Source organism: Pholcus phalangioides, unplaced genomic scaffold, assembly GCF_987345545.1.
Source record: "Pholcus phalangioides strain wild (caught in Gottingen) unplaced genomic scaffold, Ppha-v1.0 ptg000017l_1, whole genome shotgun sequence".
In the NCBI taxonomy this organism is placed as follows: Eukaryota; Metazoa; Arthropoda; class Arachnida; order Araneae; family Pholcidae; genus Pholcus; species Pholcus phalangioides.
This window is the reverse complement of record NW_028301610.1, coordinates 23,284,761-23,310,207: the sequence shown is the minus strand read 5'-3', so window position 1 is coordinate 23,310,207 and position 25,447 is coordinate 23,284,761. Positions and strand designations below refer to the sequence as shown.

Genomic DNA, 25,447 nt, shown 5'->3' with positions numbered 1-25,447 from the left:
GGATGGAACAAATGGTGGCAGAATCACATCCCTGGAACTTAAATCTGAGCTTTCATGTAAAGTACTGTCTATTCTAGGTCTCTAGGTCTTAGAATTTTGTGAATGATATCAAAAAATCACTTTATCAAAATCACAATCTATAGCGACTGCTGTTATAAATTTCTTCTACTTTCATTTAGGTGAAGTGGAACATTTCATGGTATTTGAGGCACCAAATGGCTCCTAATATTTTACCACAGAGATTGAAGAAAATAATGGATTCTCATTTTTAGATGTGCTTGTAAAAAACAAAAACCGAGACTCTTTTTCATACATAAGCTTACAGGAAACCTTCTGCAGTTGCTTTGCCCTCATGCCAGGTAGTTTCCTCCAATCCAAAACAAAGTTTTAGATTTTTGTCAGTATATTAGAATATTTTGTCTTTCTCACCTTCATCTGAGTCTATTGATACAAAATTAAGTTTCAAATATTGATGACAGTTTTACAGATGCTAGTTCCGAATGAAATTTCAAAGCCATTTTTCAGCAAATAAAAAAAAAAATTGTAAGACCACTTATTGTCACACCCATCATTTGCCAACGACGGGCAAACGATGGGGATGAATCTTTCTTACACATTTCAGGATATGATACTTTTTTGAGAAATAGGTATGATAGGAAAGGGGGTGGAGTGTTGATATATGTGAAATCATGTTTGAAAGCTAGAGAGTGTTACGTGAAGAGAAGTGATATTGAAACTATATTGGTTGAGCTTGAAAACAAAAGACATCATAAACTTATTGTTGGGGTTTGTTACAATCCACTGAATAGGGATCCAAACCACATCGCCAAATTTCATGATGAAATTTCTTATATGTGTAAGTGGGTTATCATACTTGGGGATTTCAATTACCCAGGTATTGATTGGGAGAACCTTTCATCTGGAGATCATGAATGAATGAACGCCAGGGTCTCTGCCACCAGACTTATCCTGTTGCAGAGATCTCTTCCAGCCCAGCTTCGTGGCAGAGTCTGGAACAAAGTGAGTGCACCTAACAGTCTGAGTGTATAGCTAGTGTTATGTCTGATATTTCAGTGCTGCCATCTATACTTCAAATTGTTAGTGAAGTGTAATGATTGAATATTTGTAATGTTGTAGGCCTGTTGCTCTCTGTGGCGAGACTTTTTAACGAGGAGATCAGCGCGCATTCGCACCTTGAAGTTAAGAACCACAGAAAACCAACTTCAGCCAACCACATCATCTGGAGATCAGTATGAAAGAGACTTTCTTAAGTTGGTGCTCGAAATTTTTTTGTATCAGCATTTATCAGAAGCCACTAGGGGTACTGCTATTTTGGATTTAGTTCTTACTAGTTCTGAGGATCTTGTTGAACATGTTTTGGTGGGGGAAGAGTTTTCTTCCAGTGATTATCGTATCGTCAGATTTCACTGTAACTTTTCATTGGTAAGGTTAATAACAAAAGACTGGTTCCTTGTTTTCAGAGAACTAACTTTGATGTTTTGAGAGGAAGGTTAGCGGATGTTTCAAAGACCGGATGGAATCAGTAGGGGTGGTAAGTCAATGGGAAGAATTTAGTATGAAGCTGTCCTCTGTTTTGCACGACGTCATACCCTTTGTTCGAAAAAAGCATGTTTGTACATCACACCCTGTATGGTTCACGGATAGCGTGCGTAACCTTTATTTTGAAAAGAAAAGAGCATTCAGAGAGTATAAAAGTGGACGAGATGACCTATCATTGTTTACTGATAAAAGAAAAGTGTTGAAGAAAATGACAAGGGATAGTAAAAAGGAAGTTGAATCTAGGTTGGCAGATAACATTGGCTCTGACCCAAAGTCATTTTTTCGATATGTCAATAATGGATGTAAGGGGACAGTTGGCCCCCTCTCGATAGGAGGGTCTAGGGCAGAAAAACTATTAGGAAATTATTATCAAAAGGCAGGTGGCGAAGTGGATAGATGAGAATAACGTATTGTCGGATAATCAGCATGGGTTCAGGAAGTCATGTGTGACTAACCTCCTTTGCTTCTATGATCACGTGACGAAGGCTTTGGGTAAGGGCAAAAATGTAGATGTTGTTTACCTTGATTTCCAGAAGGCATTCAATCGGGTCCAACATGGTAAACTCTTGAAGCGTTTACATGAGATTGGAATTGGGTGCAACTTGCTGAATTGGATAGAATCATGGTTAAGAGATAGGTCGCAACGAGTTATGGTGAACGGGAAATTCTCTGGTTGGACAGGAGTCAAGGAGTGGAGTTCCTCAAGGAAGTGTTCTTGGCCCCATACTTTTTCACTTTTTGTCAATAAACTCAATCAGGGTATCGATGGGATTGCTAGCAATTCACAGTTGACATGAAGCTAATGGGGGTAATCGGGAATCAAAGCGATAGGGAGTTGCTGCAGCCCCACTTAAACAGGATTGCAGCATGGGAAAATGAATGGAGCATGACGTTTAGCATTGATAAGTGCATGGTTGCTCATTTTGGTTCAAACAACCCGCAGTTCTCTTACGAGTTGAATGTTGTCTCTATCCCGGATGCAAGTAGGGTCACCGATTTGGGAATTCTCATTGAAGAGCGGCTTAGGTTTTCTGAACATTGTTCCACGGTGGTCAAAAAAGCGAATAGAATGCTTGTTCTCATTTTCATAAAGGTCTCTTCACATTCTCCTGAAGTCATTTTTCCACTTTTTTGAGGCTTAGTTCGTGCAGGACTGGAGTATGCTGTAAGGTTTTGGAGACCATACCTACAGAGGGAAATAGACTTGGTTGAAGGGATACAGAGAAGAGCAACGCGTGTCCTTATTGGCACACAGGGCTTGAGTTATGAAGAGAGACTTCATTTTTTGACTATGTTTACATCGGATGAACACAGGTGTCAAGGAGATATGATCGAAGTGTTCAAAATTTTCAATGGGATGGATAGGATGGACCATGAACTTTTAGTACACCGCCAATCGACTGCTTTTACAAGGGGACACTAATATCAATTGGTAAGGGACAATGGTGTCGCAGGGAATTTTTCTCTAATAGGGTTGTTAATAAATGGAATAGCTTACCCCCAAAGGTAGTAAATTGTTGACACATTTAAAAAGAAATACAATAAACATGTTGGGGTACATCAAGAAGCTATTCATACTTAGAATAAGACAACCATAATATTCTTTATGGGCATTGTATCATGTGTATATATTATTTATAATTTTTGTGATTGTGTTTTTAATTGGGTTGCTGTATTTTTGAAATATATAACATCCATATTTATGGGCATCTTTTTCTCAGCCACCTCATTGGACATTTTGCTTGTTGTAGAATTGTATTTGCATTTGTACTTCTTGGAATTTAATTCTTTCCATAACAGCCAATATGTATGCTTACATGACCTTTGAAATTTCGGAAAACGAGGCAGTAACTGCATTGGATTTTGTCAAGAAGAACTTCAGCCAAAATGGCAGAGAGTGAACTTAGTAGCTTTAAATTTAAACGTAAAAATAAAAATTTGCAAATTTGTAAATTAAAATGCATTGATTTTGAAAGATACAGCTGCAAAAATTTAAACTCTTGTCCATAAGTCTAAACGCCATTTCAAAATGAGATACCATGTTCCAAGATGAAAATTACAAAGAGAAAACATTTTTATCAAGAAACCTTGTCTGCAAATATGTATATGTCAATTGAAATGCTTAGCTTTCCTTTTTTATTTAATTTTTCCTATATAAAATAATAGGATACAAATAATTGATTGTCACAGAATTGATATGTCATAATGTTTGTAAATAAATCAAAAAATGCATGAGAAACCATGGTAGGTGTAAAAAATATGTCAGATAATATTCATTGAGATTTCCTGTTTAAAGAGTTTTTCCACACCTAAGTTTTTAAACTCGACAGTTTTTGAAAATTTTATAAGCAGGATTTACTGAGCACTGTTATATGAAATAAATACTCACCACCAATCACTGACATAATTCTGCGAAAACCATGACTTTAAAATCAAAAACTTCTGTAGTTTGGGAGCTAAATTTGCTTCAAACTCCTAATAAAAAAGCAAAACCAAAGTAAGAAAAAAGAAAAGAAAAAGTGAAATATAATGCACACTTAATGCATTATGTGTGCAAATTTAATGAACTGATTATCATACTGAAAATGATAACAATGTTATCATTGTTGTCTCTTCCTAAAACAATTTTGTTTTACTTTGAGCACTGAACTTAAGCAAAGTATTTTTCTTATGTTTGCATAAAAAAGTTTTAAATTCCAGCCATAAATATATTTTGGATAATTTAAGATGCTTATGGATTCCAAAACATCTCATTTCTCTGTTTTAATACATGTATAATAATACTTCTAAAATAAATATATGTATTAATTTCAGTAAAATCTTAGAGGTATTGTTAGTATTTTATTGAAAATGCAGAGAAGGTGGGGTGTAAAAAAACATGGAACCTTGAGAAATACATGAATGTGTGTGTGAATTTAAATTTTTATAATAATGAATTGGAGCACTGTTATTTTTGCTCATGCAACTCTACCTGTGCAACCTCCTTGACAAACTGCATATGTTGCTGAGAGTTCTGCTCAGTTGTGAGTAAATCATGCCAGATTTAATAGAATTCAAATGCAGGCAACTTGTTGAGAACTGGATATGGTGGGTAGGCCTACTTCTGTAATCCAGGTAGAGGAAGTTTTTGGTGTTTTGTGAGGCCAGATACCAGCGTCGTCTTAACCGCATTATTAGGCTTTTGGGCCAAGCAATGTTCTGGGTTTTACCGGGATGGATGTATCTACTTAGATTCCATTCTCTCAAAAAATATATGGTATTAGATTAGATTACCATACAACCCTATGCACTTGAAACCCCTGCATCAAAGTGGCCTAGCACAGAATTCAAGATTGCAACAGCATACATTAAAACCGGAAAAACTGCATTCAAGAAACGTCTGCTTGGATACATACATTACATAGAAGTTTGAGCAAAAAATGTAAAAAGTACAGCTGAAAAAGCAACTGTTGAACTGAATGCTTCACTAAACTATCAGCACCAAAATAGTAAAAAAACAAAAAACACCACAAGCACAAAAGTTTTATGGATGAGGTGAAATTCCACAACCCCTTATCACAGATAAAAAAAAATGCTACTACGAGTCTGGTGTTTCCATATTTTTGTCCACTTCCTGCATGTATCACATTAATGTTATTCAAAATCCTAAACTGTCTGAAAATTAATTATTTCAATTATTCATATTTTTTAATTTTCTGTTAACTCAGAATTGAAACTACATAGCTTCAGTTTCCAAAAGAGAGGACAAAAATGAGACTTGTATGCATCCATGTAGTTTTGTGTGTGTGCATGCGACATCAGTGGTAAAGACTTATGAATTATTAGGGAGTTCAACCCCCCCTTGCAAAGTTTAGTGGCCTCAGCCCAAGGATCTAGTAACCACTGACATATGCAGGTGGATAAGATTTCGTTTAAAGATTCTGGGGAAGGAGATTTGAATGAAGTAAGGCATAATTTATATGCCTCAAATGTAAGCAAAGAAAAAAAAAATGTTTGAACATAAACCAAAATGTTTCAAGGCACACTTGCTTTTTTACAGCGTTCAGTACAGTACTGCTTTTCTTAACTACTTCACCAAACACCAACTCTGGTCATATCGCTATAGTGCAATTTACTGCCATTAGTGAGATGGGTTGGAAGTGAAGGCGCTGTCTATCGGTGGTCGCCTCGAGTTCGTTAGGGAAAATATCTTATCAATATCCTCCTCCCTTGGGTTCGAACCCGGGACCCTGACAACATCCTTCACGATGGTAGACGAGCACCTTACCACCATGCCACTCGGGCACCTGCTTTTCTTAACTGGGACAGAATGCCGGCAGGTTGAGAAATAAGCTAGTCTTTTGAAATACAACCAATGACAGAGGTGTTTGTTTCCTCTTGTTCTCAGCAAAACCAAATCATTAATGTATCATTTACATTCTCCAACTCCAGATGAATCCTTTCCATAGTCTTATAAGTTTCATTGATTTGCATTAAGTGTGACACAGTAGAAATAACCAAACCCTATGTAAAATTCCATGGGTTTTTTTTCCAAAGACTCTCTCATTTTGCACAGGTGACTATTGATACTATTTATACTGTGTGGACATTCCTTTACCACACACGAACTGAGAGCATTATTGTGCTTTTGTTGTAACTCACCCATTTATCTCCAGCAAGAAGAAAGTTTAGAGAAAAGAACCTGTGAGGAAGAGCACAGAAACCTGGCAGGAAAAACAAGAGTCGATTTGTAGAAAAGCTATGATTTTCTCTCTCATTTTTTAATGTTTCTGGGAGTTCTATGACCCTTTTCTGATTGTGTTACTTTTCTGGAGAGTTAGTAACTTTTCCATAATGGTAGCTACTATACAGGGTGTCCTGTCGAGACCACCCAAACTCCGCACAGCCAGATTCCTCACTTGGAATACATAAAAAATGCTCAAAGAACTGTACCCATACAACCCATAATTTGAGAAAAATGTGAAAGAAAAGTATGACATCATATCTAGTGTTATATCAAATGATAGCTTGATGCCATTCCACAGCGCACACATGCATGCCTCGATATGAGCGGTGGACATTTTGAACATCTTCCTATGTAAACATATGCACACACCGATGTTCACGTTTCCAATAAAGTTTTTTTTCCTTGCACCAGATATGACGTCATACTTTTTTCTCATTTTTTTCGAAACTGGGTTGTACAGGTACAGTTCTTTGGGCATTTTTTATGTATTCCAAGTGAGGAATCTGGCTGTGCAGAGTTTGGGTGGTCTTGATGGGACACCCTGTATATAACAATACGTAACTTTAACAAAATGTGCAATATCATTAAAATACAATGCTCACTCTTCCTTGTTGCATAATTTCTTTCATTTCATCTTCTGTGCACATTGGTTTAAGAGACTGGTATAAACGGTATAAGGTATCTCTTACAGGTGGAACTGGCATTCGTGGTAGTGATCGTTGGCAACTGTACAAAGATGGCTGATATCCACTAATAAGGCGAACCGCCCCACACCATAGTTTGGTAATCACTGAATGGTTTCTTGGTGTTTCATCTAAGAAAAGGCACAGAGAACTATCATTTAAAAATTATCAATACTAAGACGTGAATTCCTGATTTTTTTTTAAATTTCTGGAACAGTCACAAAATTCCAAACAAAGACTAATAAAAAAATATAAGTATTTAACATACAATATACAAGAACAACATACACTATGAGACCTGTAGGGTTTAGTCATCCTTCAAACAGATCTGAAACGTTTTTCTATTATTATTGTTTCATAGTCTGTCTTTAGAAAAATTAAAAATGTTCTAAACTGTGTACATAGTATAGTTTCTATGATTTATTGTAAGGTAATAATTTAAAATTTTTGGTGCAGTGTAAGTGTAATTTTTTTGAAATAATGAAATAAATTTGCTTTTGGTTCTTGAAAAATTCCCTATATCTACTTTGAGTTGTACACTAATTGCCACAAAACTAATACATATAATGAATGAATTGAATTTGGGTACCAATAAATCAAAATTAAATCAAAAATATGTGTATTTAGTTTCGTGCAAAATTACAAAAACAGAAACTTGAGTATCAATAGTAAAAGTTAAGAGGTAAAATTTGAATTTATAAATATAGAAATAATGGAGGGAGGGTGTCGGGGGGGGGGGGTGAATGCACAGGAAAATTCATGTTTTTGTAATTGTTGTCATTAACAGAAAAAAAATATTTTAGCTTTCAAAACAGTTTTGGAGACCATACCTACAGCGGAACATGGGCATTGTATCATGTGTATATATTGTTTATAATTTTTGTGATTGTGTTTTTAATTGGGTTGCTGTATTTTTGAAATATATAACATCCATACTTGTTATGGGCATCTTTTTCTCAGCCACCTCATTGGGCATTTTGCCCGTTGTGGCGTCGTATTTGTATTTGCATTAGTAGTAGTAGGTAAAAATCTCTATACATGTAATAGTATTTTTTTACACTTTTTCTTAAAATTCTTCCAAATTGTTCTGCAATAGTGGTAATTGTTTTGCGACGTAGGTCAGATTTTTTTGGCACATTCTACTTTGGGAGTTGGTGCCATAGACAAAAGTAAATGAGGTAATTCAAACGTTTTGTTTAACAGAAGACACATGGAACTTTTTTTCAAGTGACATAATTATCATCTAACTGGAATGTAGGAAAACATACAGAGAAGCATTTGAGGAGCATCAAGTGCCTCTCAATGTCTTCAAAGCATCATGTCTAGACCTTGGTGGTGGATCCAACAGGATAGAAACATTTTAGAACTTTAGCATAAAACATTCATATACAAATACAACGCCACAACAGGCAAAATGCCCAACGAGGTGGCTGAGAATATTATAACACATGTTGCAAGACTGGTATTCATCTTTGAGTGGTAAAAGATGAAGGAGCAGTACTGTAAAGAAGCTTTCCAGAGATGTTTTTGTGGCCTCTAATATCACTGTTTTGCAGTTTACAATGTACTGTTTTCAACTTATGGTTGAGAAAGCATGTCTTTGTATATATGCACACCCAGCTTTTTTAAGAAAGATTCTGCAAGATATCCTATTCCACTATGGATCATCAAAGAGATTGCTTGACTTGGTACAGAGAACATTGGAATTAGACAGATTACCTACAGGGATTTGTTTACAGCGTGTTGGTTCACATAAACTCCAAACATATTCTATGTTGTGTTGTATTTGTATGCACATTACATTTAACTTCATAATACATTTAAAATAATTAAATATGTGTTCTTGAATGAATTGAATGGGCCCCACGAGCTGGAGTTCATGCACCTATCATTTTGGTGGCTGTAACATAGTGCTGATGAAAAAATTGGCAGAGTATGAGCATTACATTGATATTTTTGTATCACTTTTTTACTCTTAATTTTTTCGTCATGGTCACCAAATCTAATTAAATATTCAAATGGACTTGAAAAATCACACAAAAAAATATTTCAATGAATAAAAGCCATGGTGTAAATTACTCACACATCCAGCCTCTGTAAGCCAGAAGGAGCCTCAATAGACTTTGTCTAACCACCATAAGTAAAACGAAAGTTATTATACTTGCAATCGCAGAAACAATCAATGCTTGTAAAGTTCGAGGAAATCCTATTAAAGGTAAAAAATTATATATTTAAGAATAAGTGAAATAAGAACAAAAAAGGTACAGAAGACAATAATTTATCAAGTCAAGAACCAAAAAAATTGATATTATACCCCCAAAATAATTCACAGTAAATGTAATCCAAGGAGTTCTCAAACTGTGCACCACAAAGCGGAAGTCCTGACAAAGGTTTTTCAAAGAGATGCTCTTTGTTAAACTGTTCTGGGTAGGTGCAGATAAGTATTGATTAGGGAAAGGGCACCACTGGTGGAAAAACCAAATGTGGCACCAACATGGTTGAGTAAGTAAATAGTAGGTATTAGGGCAGATGTTTTTGCAAAGCATAAATTATACATACTAAACCTTTGACAAGTAGGCCTAAGTCAATAAATATAATTTTTAAACCAGAGTATGTGTGTGTTTCAAACAACTCATCTCTACATCATTTTTGACATAAATAATTTAAAGACATAAATAAATGTGGAAGTATCAATTTGTTTTATGCTTGTCAAAAATGTATTTTTGTTAGGATGTATTTTATTTTTGTTAAAAGTTTTTTCCAGCTATGGCAAAAACTTAACTCAAAAAATTATTGATTATTAAACCAAAATTTGAGTTTAAAACTACGCCATTTGCATAATAAATAAAAAAATAGATGCGTAACACTGCCTCACATGCATCGATTGGGAAAGAATCTATTTTTGCTAAGACAGCCTATGGTTTTTTCCACACCTATGGTAAAACTTGCCAACCCTGATAAAGTGAAATCTTGATATAATTATACTCTGCAGATCTGGAAAAAATATTGTTGGGGGATTTATTATTATATAGAATATCATTGTAGTGAGGTTTCAGTGTACTTAATTGTCCATTTTGAAAAGAATTGGTTTATTTTAGACAAAATTTGATACTTTAATCGCAAACACAAATGCATGAACAGTAGGATATTAATATTTTTTGTTTAGGGTTTTAAACACTTTTGTAAAACGTAATTTATGCTCATTCTTTGACAGATAAAATTAATAAGCATATATATCATGTTAATGTTAATATAATTCTCAAACCGAAGTTTGTTTTTCAAACAATTTTTTGTATTAAATATTTCCACAAATGATTCTAAATATAAATAAATGTGGGAAGTATCAATTTTTGATGCTTTGCAAAAACCCATTATTGTCAGGACATTTTCTAGTGCAGTTTATTTCAGCAATAGCAAAAACTCATAACTCTCAGTGCAGTCACCTTGGTAAGAGCTAATACAGTCCATGCCACTTAATGTGATTACACATAGTTTATGGGATTTTGATAACAATAACTGATTCATAACTGTCATTAAAAAAAAACGAAGATGCAAATATTGTGATGACTTACAGTGCTATGTTGATGATGTATTAAAAGTCTGAGCTCTTTTAATGCTAAGACATCACAATCAGCAAGGGTTCTTAATCATATTTTACAATGACCAGGGTCTGCTGCTGACTGATTTTCTCAGTCATTAAAGAAGATGGCCAGGCTGGAGCTGCAAGAATGAACTGAACAGCCAGCCTATTGGTACTGTTTCTAATTTAAAAAAAAAAGATTCCTCTCTCTGAATTTTTAATGTCATGATAGTGTAATGTGCACATAACATCATCCACATTCCACCCTATAAAACACTGCATTCAGCTTCTGCACAATATGCTGTGCATTTTTTCTGCAGCCCTTATCACCTTTTCATTTGATATCACACCTTTCTTGCTTTCAAACTGAGCACGACTCTAGTTTATCATAATGGGCAATTCACTACTGACTGAGTTGTGTCGGAGTATGAGTATAACTATCTAGTGTTATGTGTGAATTTGATCACACCTAATGAGCAAGTCATCAGGTTTTTGTGGTTGTCATCAATCAAAAAGAGAGGGGGGGGGGGTCCATAAAATAAAAGATAATTAACAGTTAAGAGTGCATTCTCACTGTTTCCCCAGCACTACACTTGGAATCATCAGAGCATTTTTTAAGTTAAGCTGGATTTGGATCCAAGCTCTGAAAACAAAAGACCAATCTCCATTCTAGAAACAGAATGAACAAAAAAAAGGCAGTCAAACAATTCTGTATCCTTTGACAAATCACAGCCTTCTATAATCATGGCTGAATCTAATAGATCAGCCCTAATACACAAAACCAACTGCAACACAACAGTTTTTTTGAAGCTGGACCAAGCCACACACACGAACACATACTGTGATCACAAAACAAAACTTCAAACCTACAAAAAATCTCAAACATTAACTCAACTACTACAATTAGAGAAACATTAAAGATCAACTCAAACTGAAAAGAACTGCTGTCTTTAGTTTGTCTGATAGCCCTCTGGCCCCCAAACACTTCTTTGAATACTTTTATTCAAAAGTTAATTGCAAAGTATATAGGGGTGTGCCCTTTCTTCAGAATATTTTTCATGTCATTTTTGGGAGGCTAAGTCTATAATCCAAGGAAACATTTGGTAATATTCCCACAAAATTAACAAGAGGCTTCAGTCCCATTAGTCTATGATGCCACCATATTTAACTCTCTATGTCAGCGGTTCTCAACCTTTTTGACTCGCAGAGCCCTTTCTGGTATATAATGTCTGTGGTGGAGTCCGTAGGCATATTTTTAATTTATTCATCAAAGTTACGGATTTACTTTTATTATTCAAAAACATTTATAAATTTTTTTTCAAATTTACAGTTTTTTTTATATTTTTCCTCGAGCGGCCGTGGAGCCTTTGGGATTCTGTGTGAACTCTCCAAAGGCTCCGCGAAGCACTGGTTGAGAACTGCTGCTCTATTGTACATATATATATTCAAAGATTGGAATAATTGTAAATTGGGAGCAAAAAAAAAATCTAAATTGTGCTTTAAATTTACCTTTAGGAATAAAGAAAACATCAGATATGCCCCATAAAACTTTGTTCACTGACACAGAGAATCTGGGTTCTGTCAACGTTAGTAATAGACAAATAAGGAACAGTATCCTTAGATTGGAGAGTGAAGCAGGCCATACTCCATTGTATATCAAGTTTCTATAAATGAACAATAAACATATAATATAAATATCATAAAATCATAGAATCTGTATATGTACACTTTTCAGTTTCATAGAAGTTCAATCACATTTCCATAGTCATTTGAAAATGTAATATTGCTTTTAATATATACTCTTAATCAACATCAAATTGTTTATACGGTTTATATCCCACCAAAAAAAAAAGGAATTAATCATATACAAATTATAGACACAAAGGCCACTACAAGCAAGTTGCCCAACGAGGTGGCTGAAAAAGATGTCTATAAAAAATATGGATGTCAAATATAACTAAAATACAACAATCTATATATCTCAAAAATAATATGAAATGCACTGCCAATAAGAAAGATTACAGTTTTCTCTTAAGTATGGATAGCCTCTCGATTTATTCTAATATGTTTATCATACTTCTTTTTAACCACTTCACGATCAAGGACATCTGTTTATCTCTATACTTCTATTAGTGATTTTTTTCCACATGCGATGTATCCTTCTACTATATACATATAAGAAAGAAAGAGAATAGATAGGGTGAGGGTGAAAAGAGAAATCTATTTCATATGTACTTTCTTATCAACTTATCTATTATACCATTTTTCTTACATTACTTTTTTTCTCTTCCTCCTAAGGCGCAGGTAGGTCAGAACAAGGTTACCATATTTATCAGATTCGTCAAATAGAGATCATCCAAATTTCTTGGCAATAGCTTGTAAGTGAAGGGGTTAAACATGCCAGTTGTGTAAGAATTCATGATTCCCAAAGGTAAGCAATTGCATTTAGTAACAACCTTATTAGAGGAAAAATGTGACTAAACAACCTGAGGTTCCCTTACTAAACAATACTACTGTCCTCTTATCAAGACACTTGATTGAATTAATGTATATTAATTGTATTAATAACTCATGATCCATCTCGTTGAAATTTTTAAGCACTTCGATCATATCCTCTAACACATGCATTCTTCCAATGCAAACATATTCAAGAAATCAAGTCTCTCTTCATAGCTCAAGCCTTGTGTGCCAACAAGAGCAAGCATAACTCTTCTCTACACCCCTTCAACCAAATCTATGTCCTTCCGTAGGTATGGTCTCTAATATACTAATATCTCTCTATACTCCAGTCCTGGACGAACTAAGCTCAGAAAAACGGAAGAAAGATTTTAGACTTTTTTTAAGAATGAAATCAAGCATTTTATACCCTTTTTTACCACCACTGAACAATGTTCAGAAAACCTATGAACCACTGGTCAATGAGAATTCCCAAATCGGTGACCCTAGCTGCATCTGGGATAGTAATACCATTCAACTCTTAAGTGAAATGTGGGTTGTTCAAACCAAAATGAGCAACCACACACTTATCAACAATAAAGCCCTGTTCACATGTGCAAATATGGCGGTAGCAATGGGAATTCTAACACCCGCTTGACGACTTTTTTCTTTCGTGAGGAAAGAAATGGAGGGCAGTCATTGGTGAAAATTCCTCAAGCAAGTTTTGAACCCACTTTTCTATTTCCCATGCGAACGGGACTTAAAGGTCATGCTCCATTCATTAGCCCATGCTATAATTCTATTCAAGTTCTGGAGCATCTCAATATTGCTTGGATTCCGACTACCCCCATTATTAGCTTCACATCATATGCAAATTCACTAACCCATCTGAAGGATAAACTTCCCAGAAAGGGTCTCTCTCCCCAATGAAGTTCCAGGAAGAGCCAACCCACGCTCTTTAGTTTTAGTTCCTCTTATTTTACTTGTGTGTGCTACTGTAGACGAGGACGGTCAAGCAGAATCATCCTCCTTACATAGAGAAATTAAACATCAGTTAATTGTTATGATTCAATACTTTCCTTTAGATATGTAAAATTCTCGAGAATAATCTTTCAGAGAATATTCAAGAATAATCTTTCGGAGAATATTCGAGAATATTCTCTGGTAGGGATTACTATCATAAATAATTTGAGAATATTCTTATAAGTTCTTGATGAGAATATTCTCCTGTTATTTATAATATAGTTACATATAATATCCTTGAGAATATTCTCTGGAAGGACTATCTTTATAAATTACTGGGGAATATTCTTATAGAAAATAAGAAGAATTATTCTGAAGTTATTAATAATAGTCCTTCCAGAGAATATTCTTGAATATTCTCCTATATCAGAATATTCTTCAGTTACCGAAATCTTTCCAGATAGTATATTATCAAGAATATATGTAATAACATGTATTATAATAAATAATCTCAATAACTTGAGAATAATTATTTTTGATAAGAATATTCTGTAGGAATTTATAATAGTCCTTTCAGAGAATATTCTCTCAAAGAACTACTGTCCCTGTCTCTCTTCCTGTCAAGAAGATGGGAATATTGAAGTTTGTAGACCACAATATTAAAGTTTGAAAGCAAGAAAATTAAACCAACATGGCTGAATTGCACAACTTTTAAAGAAATGTGAGTGAACAGAATTTAAGTGTATGTACATTGAAGAAAACAACAGTTCTGTATCTTCTTAGAATGAAGGTGATTGTATAAGAATAGCTTCCTTTATCAATCAACTTTGAGTTTTACTCTTTGCTTTGAACTAATTTCTGAAAATTTATCTAATTTTAAAATAATTTTTTAAGGTTTTAATCTAAAAGTTTCTAAAATCTTTATAACCAAACTTTTAAAACCTCTCATCATGACCTGGGAGAATATTCTCGAACTAAAAAGTTGTCATTGGGGGTGATTACACCAAAAATTGTTTTGTTGTAAATGTTTCAGGAAATGAAAACTGATTTATATTTCACAATATAAACAAAATCAGTAAAAAAAAATTAAATTATTTAAAAGAAAAATGAATATTCTTTTTACTTTCCTTAATGAATTTACTTTCCTTATTGAGAAATAACATCTAACAGAGTGGCGACAGCGAAAGTGACAATAGGATACGTGTTCTTAATATGGATATTGAATCTTTGAAGGCGGCTCGTAAAAGTCTGGGTGCTTCATTCACGAGATGCTGTATGAGTACCGAAGAGGCTTTGGCAGATGATTTGAAGCAAGTGAATCATGAAGCTTCATTGAAACAATTGACTGATAAGTTCAACCGCTTGGAGACAGTGCAAGCAAAAATTGCGGAAATATTGTCGTCAGCATGTAACATCCCTGCATATGACCCAGGTTCCAATCTGGTTCACGCAGAGAGAGACAAATAATTCAAAAGAGATTTCCAAGTTTTAACATAAGTAAATTTATTAATCTTCTAAAAACAAGGTTATTCGAAAAAGATCTTCTCATACCTTTGGCAATAATCTACTTCTTCATGTTGAAAGCCTGTCTCAAGCTGTTGGTAAGGCGCGACGTCATCGGCCTTGAAACCCGACATGGCAAGCAGACGTGGCGCATCAAAAGCACAACGACTTCACGACATGGAGACTAGATGTGGCAAGCGACACATTAGAAGTGTGGCGAGACAACGACACGGAGACCTGATGCGGCAGGCAGGCAGGCATGGCACGTCAGAAATGCAACAAGACGACATTGAGACCCGACAGGCGGGCATGGCAAATCAGAAATGCAATGAGACGACGTGGAGACCTGATGCAGCAGGCGGGCATGGTTCATCAGAGCCCAGTCAGTAGGAGCCGACAATCAGTAGCAAATGATTCAACAGTTATCTCAAAGCATAATGTAGACCAAGCAGGAGGACTTGAAGTACCAGAACCAGCCAGCGATATGTGTCTTGCACCAATAATAGAGATTAGTAGAACTATGCCATCGTTTTAATCAGACAGGCAGCTCTCCAAGAGCAGATCAGCAAGCCAAGTTAGTAACTATGGACGGAGGACAGAAGGAAGCAACCATCAGGCCTCTGGGTATTTATACCTGAGAAAAAAGGTATGGCCCAACTCTACGGACCGACCATCTCAGGAAAATATATTTAAAACATGACCAATGAAAAAACAGTATAACAAATTTACATAACAAGCCAACATTAAATGTTTATAGAAATTTTAACACTATAAAGTGGCAGCAACAAAATGTTGATGTGATCAAGATCACATTTTTTCCAGTCTATGGATTATGAAAATATCACAGATTTTAACAAAATGTGCACAGTTATGAGAAGTAAGAGGACAAAATAACAATTTTTATTGTAAAATAACACAATTATATAACATGTTTAAATTGAAGAATAGAGGTGGGGGATTGGCAAATTCCCAGGGGTTCCCAAACTATTGTTACAAGCAGAGAATACATCCGAATTCGAAAGTGATTTCGAACTGGCAGAGGAATATAGTAGTGTTAAGTTCATGTTGATAAGCAGTAGTATAACAAAAGAATTGGAAAATGTGGATTCAATTGGGAGTCAGTCACCTTCTCAAAAACGAAAGTTTAAGCTTCCAAAACTTGTGTTCAAACATTCGGTGGTGATCCTAGAGATTACTTGGCGTTTTGGTCTCAATTCGTAAAAATTCACAAAGATGATGGCATCGCAAAACAAGATGAATTCCAGTATTTTATCCATTGCAGAACAAAGTCAAACATTCTGCTTTGGCAAGGGGTTGCACTGATTCCTGCTCATGAAGTGGGTTTCATCCAACCCATGCAAGCAGCTATATTTGCAGCATTATGGGGCTTTTGGGTTGAGCAATGCACTGAAACTAACTACAAGTTGAAGACAATTGATGGTAATTGCTGTGCCAGGTCATTTAAGGCACCTTATGCATCAAGAGGTCTCTGGGCAGTGCTCAGGCGAACCCATAAATTAAAACGGAACTGTGTGAAAGGTGTTTCCAAAAAAAAAATATCAAACCATACAACACGATAAGTACAGTTTGTGGCTGGCGAAAGGTTGACATCTTGCAATCCTGCCAGCAGACAAAACATATTGCTTCCTTGCCTAAATGGTAGCCATTGATACCATACAAAAGTAAAGTGTTTGCCTAATACAGTGATACCTTGGTTTTCATTGATAATCCGTCTGAAAACAATTGACAAAATCAGAAACCAATGGAAAAACGAGGTAATTATTTCCATATGAATCAATGTAAATCCAAATAATTTGTTCTAGACACTCCAAAATAATACCAAAAACACATTTTATAGAGAATAAATATAGTGTTTAATAAAAAATAAGAAATTAATATAAAATAAAGGTAAAAGACTAATGTGAAGAATAAATGAACATTTAACATGGCATTTACATTTTTAGACCTTTATGAAGACTCTTCTCAGTTAGCCAATCTTTCATAGGCGTATGTCCCGGCAGTGTCTTTTCTTCCTGTGTAATGAACGTCCTCTTTGACATTTTCTTCCAAAAAGAGGCCTGTTTCATCACAGTTGAACACTTGTTAAGGGATGAATCCTTCAGACGCAATGCAATCTTTGAATTCGCACACAAATGTTTTGGCTCCAGACTTGTCCGAACTCAAACCTTCGCTGTGCCTAGTAACACTGTATGCTAGTGTGCTTCTTGAATTTTTTGAACCAGCCTTTGCTGGCGTTAAAACTACTAAGTACAATAGTACTCGTCCCTGGCATTTTCTAAATGAGATCAGCATACAACAGCCTGGCCTTTTCACATATGATAATCTCTGAAATAGAATCATCTGTTTCTGATTGATCCAAATCAATAATAATGGTCCGACATCTTCAATTGCTTGCGATCTCTTCGCTCGCACATTCACGGTTTTGGCTACATTAGCCTCCTTTATTGATTCCTTTTTCGTCACAATAGAACTTATCATGGATGGAAACTTCCCATACATGCGGCCGATTTCAGCGATCTTAATACCGCTCTCATATTTTTCAATGATTTCCTTCTTCAAATAAATTGTGTTCTTGGCCTTCTTCGAAGGGCTGCAGACTCTGGAAACTTTCTTTGGTCTCATGGAATTGTTTGGCTATGTGTGCAGGGTGATGCTCACACAACAAGAAACAATGCCACATTGAGCACAAGAAAAAAAATTAACAATGAGGTCATGGCGATGAAATTCAAGGCAATCAACAAAAACCGATAACCAGAGTTAATGAAAACCGAGGTATTACTGTAAATGAGAGAGAAGGAAAAGATTTTGAAAGTTTGGATTATTTTTGATTACAGCTTTTATATTTTAAAAATATAAATTTTTTCTCTCAAATGTATTTAATCTTTGGAGGAAGGGGTTGGCTTAAACATGGGTTTTAAATATTTTGCTGTTTTGGTAGTTCTAAAGCGTTTGCGGGGGAGGGGGGGGGGGAGTTGGCTTATAAATGAGCATATATACAAAATTTTAATTTCATGTATCAAATTGTGGCATATCGGATTAGAGGCACTATTGTATCTCATCAATAGCCTCCAGTGAGTTGATCAAGTAAAACTTTTTGATTCACCTTCATTACATTCTCTGTAAGATTGAAAATCAAATAATATAATGAAACTTTAATATAACCATACTCTGGGACCAAGAAAAAATTATAGTTGTAGAGGGGTTGTTATATCGAGAGGTAGCATTATCATCAGGGCCTGCCAATGCTGTTGTTGGCATCTCTTCTGAATTAACATTGCAAGTACCATAAAAAATGCATTCACAACCATTTACATGACAGTGAAAACTCCTAATTGAACTAAATAACGATCCCTGATGAATAAAATTTAATTATTTGTTCTATCATTTCAAGTGGTTTACGGCAAAATAATTTCTCTACTACCCAGAAAATAACTTCACGGCACAGGTACAGACACGAAGAGAACATTAGCAGGGGACTGAAAGTTGCTGGTCATCCCATATATACGGGACTCAAACGTGTATGCAGGAGAGGGAGTGTGCATTGTACTGTTTTTCAGAAATTATTGGGGGGGGGGGGGGGCTCAAATGGCCTCAGCCCCTAGGTTCTGGCACCTATGCTTCACGGCTTTCAGAGGGTAGATAGCGCAAAATACAAATTTTATTAACACCCTTGAAAAAGACACTGGTGAGGAATATAAAAATATATCAAGGTCTATTTTAATCAAGATATAATGCAGCCGAACCCTGTTATATAGCCACCCCTCTCCCATGTCATGCCAACCCTGCTTATGACAAAATTTTTCAGTGAACAAATCTTCCATTTTTAGGAATTACACACAAATTTATGAATTTACGAATTACAAAAATACGAATTTTAGGAATACGACAAACTTGTTATACTGCCAAAATTCTGAGAAATAAATGGTGACGTTAAATTAGAGTTTGACTATAAATATCATTATATAGAGATTTATCATAGTAAAGAATATTGTTGTATCAAAAGGAGTGTAACATTAGACTACAGGCAATTTTAAACCAAGATTTTAAAAATATATATCGTTGTAGGGGGACTTATCATTATATCAAGTCATAGCCGTACGCAGAATTTTCTCAAGGGGGGTTTTACGTTTTTTCCTGCAAAATAACACTAAAATCTTGGCTGGGGGGGGGGGGGGGTTAGAACTCCAACCACCCCCCCCCCCCCTTCGCATACGCCAATGTACAGAGTATTGTTGCAGCGAAGTTTTACTGTAAACAGAAATGATGATTCAAATATGTGCGATATTGTCAAGTGAAATTTTTTTTCATCTTAAATCATGGAAAGTCATGATAATCATATTGTCAATAACTAATTCAAAGGAATATCTTTTGATTATAAAATTTGAGAGAAATAATAAAACTTGAGGGATCAAGTTCTAACCGTGTTTTGTAATAACGTCTTCTCATAGAACTTCTCCAGGATTTGAGAACATCCTTCCACGTTTCTGGAGAGTCTAATTCGTCAATATTATTCACTCTAGGCTCAGCCACAGCAATCCTAGCTTCAGCCATGACAAATTCTACAAAAAAGGGAATGAATAAAATGACTATAGCATATAAATTTTTAAAATTAATTTATAAATTTCTAGAAATTGGTTCTAAAAAAAAAAGGGCAGTACTTTCAGTGGACGAATCCTATTAACTCACTTGAGTGTCAGCAACGCAAGCAATTGAGAATAATTATAAATTCTTCGAATTTGCTGTTGTCAAAGCTTTAAAATTTCACGATATTAAGTTTATTTCACATATCCTAAAGACGTCATGGTAAACAACGGGATCCACTCCGCGCCAGTTGGCAAATTGATAACAACTGTTTGTTTGTTGACAAACGACCTCGAGATTCGTTCACCGCAGTGTCGAACCTCAGTTTGGCAATGAATCTAGTTCCTTGGCGATATTTTGGCATGAAACCTTTATAACTAATGGTGGTGAATAAGGAAGAAATGTTGCTGATGAAGCTTTTTGGGAAGTGAATTCCGTCGCCAAAAATCGTGTGTGACCCAACCTTGCATACAAAAAAAAATACTCTCATAACGAGTCGCTTGTAAGTTTCGAAAAAGCTCCGACGCGCCCTCCAATCATTGAGCGATTATTAGAGCAAAGTCATATATCAGGAAATAGTAGACTCTTTTTGATTGATCGTTGCGTAATATGTGCCGTGATTTTTGATAAAATTGTGACGATCCACTCACCGAATGATTTCTTGTTCATGTAAAAATCGCAGCTACAGATAAATAGGGTGCCTTAAAAAGGGTTCAACTTTTTTCCCCGAAATCATTTTTTACGTTCATCTATCCAAACTTTATTAAGAGACATAACAAGATGGCTTTCAGTTGGTCGCGCGACAAAAAAAAAATTATTGGGCACACCGCTTAATGTGATCAAATCTGATAACAATAACTGATTATAACTATATCCGAAAGAAACCGAGAAGCCAATGTGATGACCATATACCCATTTGGTGTACGAACCTATGAAAACGGGACAACTCCATTTTTTTTCTTTTCGTATCAGTTCAGTCGTGACGATTGTTTTTCGACGGGAAAAAAAATTGATAGCATAAACCGAAGTCCCGATAACTATAAACGAGATTTTTCCATATTATATTTTTCGTTACGTACTTTGAAAAAGCGATAATAACACCTGAATGATAACATTATCCGTGATCCCAGTAAGCAGCGTCTAGTGTGTGAAGACACACACGCGAGTCTTTTTCTCCCACACAGGGGCTTCAAATTATTGAACATTTTCAGCAATACAGTCGAACCTCGTTAATGAATCACTCTTGGGAGAGCAAAAATATGACTTAGTAAGCGGAGTGACTCGTTAAACGGAATAAGCCATAGCTGTGTCAGTTCCTGCTGAGGACAATTGGGACTTCCAAAAAGTGACCCGGTAAGCGGAGTGACGTGTTAACCGGGTGACGCACTAACGAGGTTTGACTGTATACGATTTTAGTAGGCTACATGTTTTTTCTTGTTTGTTGCTTAAAAACCTAAACTTGTTAACACTTTACTTGGCTTTACTTGAGCCCAACTTATTGATTAAAAATTTTACAGGTAGGTCGGTACCACGCGTGCTCAGCATGCCCCCCAGAAGGGTGGGACTGACAGGGCTCTAGCCCGTTGCCCGGGACAATTATCATAATTTTTTTTTGTTTTTTCATGCTATAAATTCATTATAAAAGGGCCCGTGAAATGTCTAGCTTGGGGCCTGTCAAAGATCCCAGTATGGGGGCCTTGCTTCAGGATGTGGGGGCCCATGGTGCTCAGATTCCTCGAAGGAATAATAAATAAATACGTCTGGCTTGTGATTTTTCCCTTTCCGCCCACGCACGAATCGTTTGTGACCGTATTGCTACAGTGTTAACTCGTTTGGATTTGAGCAGCACCACCTAGAGATAGAAGGCTTCCGCAGTCAACTTGTGACGTCATTAAGTAGTCCATTTTCCCTCAGAATATTCAGGGAAAAAAATTCCCTACTCGTGCCAGTATCATCGCTGTGAGGAAAAGAAATGATCGGGCTCAGAATTGGCGATTTCTATGCCCCACATCCAATCACTTCAAAGGTCAAAGGTATTTGTAATTATTATCGCAATTATAATTTCTTTAAAAACCCTCAAGAAAACACGTCTACCATCCAGACAACCATTCTTATTTACGTTCCTATTATTCAATTATTTGTTTGCTGTACTGTAGTATATCGGCGCCTGGAGACTTACAGTTCAATATAATTAAATCCGAAATAACAAATTTAAATACTCCAAACTATCAATTTTAAATGCATCCGAAAATAATAATTTCAAATGTTCCTTCTATTTTCTATTTCTATTTTAACTAGCACAAGCTAGTTAACAACAACCTTCCACCATGCACGATTCCAGAGGCGTGGGGTGAGCCGCTTTGATGTACCGACGCAAAATGGATCCTCGCTAGTACTAGTTTCGTTGCTTGTCTCGTAAATCATCGTAACCTGACACACCATTCAAATTACACGGGAGCTTGGCAAATCACTTAAGCACAACACATAGCACGTGAGCATGGCCCCCACATCCTGGATCGGGGGCCCCTAGGCTAGAATCTTTTGAGGGCCCCTTCTGTAGTTAATTTATAGCGTGAAAAAACAAAAAAATTTTGAGAATTGGCCCCAGGGCTAGAGCCCTGTCAGCCCCCTGTTTGTGGGGGGCCATGCACGTGAGGTGTGGGCTGGCCACAATAATTTTGGGGACGCTGTTTTGCTAGAAATTTGGAGTTTCCGTTGAATGGACCTGATTTTCCCATCTTTTTAAAGACTCCTCTGAAATATAGTTCAGAAATAAGAATACAATACCGATACTGATCTCTAGATGAAAGGTTCTCCCAATCAATACCTGGGTAATTGAAATTCCCTAGTATGAAAACCCTCTTACGCTTACACATGTAGGAAATTTCGTCATGAAATTTGGCGATGTAGTTTGAATCCCTATTCGGTGGATTGTAACAAACCCCAATAATAAGTTTATGATGTCTTTTGTTTTCAAGCTTAACCCATATAGTTTCAATATCACTTCTCTGCCCGTTACACTCTCTAGCCTTCAAACATGATTTCACGTATATCAACACTCCACCCCCTTTCCTATCAGATCTATTTCTCAAAAAAGTATCGTATCCTGAGATGTGTAAGAAAGATTCATCCCCATCGTTTGCCCAAGATTCTGTAATGGCTATAAGATCCAGGCCCTCCACAACTATCATAGTTTCTAAAAAATCTTTCTTATTACCCAAGCTCCTGGCATTTATTAGCACGCATTTTTATTTGCCCGGTGATTTAGTGTCAATCGAGAAGCCATCCAAGTCAGAGGTGGGTAATTCTCCGTCAGTACTGTTGTGATTATCATTAACTAACCCGCATTCCCGACGTGGTCTGGGAGTAAAAAACCTGACCTAAGACTATCGTAAACCTCCTAGACCCCCCTCTTATTTAGATGGATCCCATCCGAACGAAGCCACCTATCGGTAAATGCGGGAAGCTCCGAGATCGTGAGCTCCAAAGTAGGGTAGCCCTTATCGGGCGCGGAGCCAGGCGCGTCTCAACAATTTCGAGGCACCAAAAATGTTTAGGACCCCTTTTGCCCCGATTCCATATCATTTATGGAGGGGGTCGGCATCCATTATTTCAGCGTAGCCTATATGGGAATGCTGAGAAAAAATATCCATACAAACAATTTTGAAAACAATTAATAATGTAGACTAACACAAAAAAAAAAAAAATCAATAAAAATTCGACAAAAATGAAGTAGTTTTAAACTAATGAGAGAAACAATTCCAGAACATAATGAAAATTTTAGAAATGATGAATTAAAATAATTTAAAGAAATACTTCCGACACCAATGAAAATGGAAGAGTGGATAAACTTTGCCTAATGATACTCAGAGATCACCAATAAATGATATACGGAAAATACAAAAAACTCTGAATGCATTTCGACACAGTGGGTGACGTCTTCATAGGAAAAATATATAATCGCTAATCACGCTGACCGAGTACAGAAGTTCCAGAATTAATGAATTTAATTATTCCACAATTGATAAAAATTTAGAATTAATGAAAGAAATAATTCCAAAATTGATAAAAGAAATAATTCCAGAATTGATGAAAAATAAAAATTCCGCAATTGATGAAAATCCAGAATAAACGGTATAAAAAAAAATCCAGAACCGATGAAAATTCAGAATTGAACCAAGAAGTGATATAAGCATTGCTGAAAGCCTCCAATAAGTTACCGTGAGTGCGGGACTTCACAAAGCGCGGGGCCGGTGCGACCGCACCTGTCGCGCACCCCTTTATGGGCAGCTGTGTCTCAAAGGGATGGTGATGATTATTATGGGAAAGAGTTCTACGCGAAAAATCTCATTTATTGTCATAATCTAGCTAAGCGGTTCTCAACCGGTGCTTCGCGGAGCCCTTGGGGCTCCTCGTGAACTCTCCAGGGGCTACGCGACCACTCGAAGAAAATTTAAAAAAAACTAAAATTTAAAAAAATAATTGTAAATATTTTTAAATAGTAAAAATAAATCAGCAACTTTGATAAATAATTAAAGAATTGGCCTACGGGGCTCCGCCATAGAATTTTTTTAATTGAAAGGGCTCCGCGCGCGAGTCAAAAAAATTTGAGAACCGCTGATCTAGATGATTCGACAAGTTTCGTGAGTAGAAAAGTAATGTGAGAAAAAGGGAAGATTCTTGCGAGAGAAGAAGTGACCTTTAGAAAAGACATTATAATTTTAGACCACGCGTACGGCGGTAGCTAAAATAGCCGTTGTTATTAGCTGTCAAATTTTTTTTTAATGTATAGTATGGAAGGATGAGTGAAAAACTGCAAGAAATTGTGAAAGAGAAGAGCATATCTTCATGTGGTCTGGTCTCTATCACTGTAACACTATGCGTTAGTTGAGAATCGACCTAAAACAAGGGTTTTCTATCTGTCAACTGACCTAACTTTCAGTTTTTTTTTACATGCCTCCAGCGCTTGGAACAGAGAGGCATTCAAAAATTTCTTGCCAGGGTGAAGTTGGCAGAATGGAACACATACACAAACAAACAAAACTAGCGGCAACTTGACCTGGTGACGTAATAACGAACAACGTAGGAAATAGGCCGTCGCGGGTCAACAACAAGCTGTTTCTTGCTTTTTCTTCGTTCGACATACGAGCTGGAAATTATCTTATAGCCAAGATCTTGAATCGCATTGAAAGTTGTTGATTTTTCTTTACTGTTCTAAACTTTTCGCTTTCCATGCCGCCTGATAAGAATTATGAAATATTAATTGGCATCACATGCTGTTGTGCGCATTTTTCAAATGATTTTTTACAATAGCTGTTCTCGATATCATTTGAATTAAAAACAAAACAGGGTTGAACTGGAAGTTCTCGTTCCGATTGGGAAGCTAGGATTCCT

General features: G+C 36.0%; 1 protein-coding gene across 3 annotated transcripts in view; it reads right to left on the bottom strand.

Annotated features, from left to right (window-relative positions):
• LOC149072559 (carnitine O-palmitoyltransferase 1, liver isoform-like) overlaps nucleotides 1-25,447 on the bottom strand; it is a 117,481-nt gene that overhangs the window by 40,190 nt on the left and 51,844 nt on the right. The window contains exons 1-6 of one of the 3 annotated variants that reach the window (XM_089246151.1): nucleotides 20,159-20,366; nucleotides 19,893-20,031; nucleotides 12,059-12,213; nucleotides 9,053-9,175; nucleotides 6,889-7,100; nucleotides 3,950-4,035 (exon numbers count right to left, since the gene is read on the bottom strand). In XM_089246151.1, coding sequence (XP_089102277.1) covers nucleotides 3,950-4,035; nucleotides 6,889-7,100; nucleotides 9,053-9,175; nucleotides 12,059-12,213; nucleotides 19,893-20,023 — 707 coding nt within the window. In that variant the 5' untranslated portion in view covers nucleotides 20,024-20,031; nucleotides 20,159-20,366. Of the gene's footprint in view, nucleotides 1-3,949; nucleotides 4,036-6,888; nucleotides 7,101-9,052; nucleotides 9,176-12,058; nucleotides 12,214-19,892; nucleotides 20,032-20,130; nucleotides 20,367-25,447 lie in introns of those variants that run through there. The other 2 variants (XM_089246152.1, XM_089246150.1) reach the window with 2 other exon arrangements.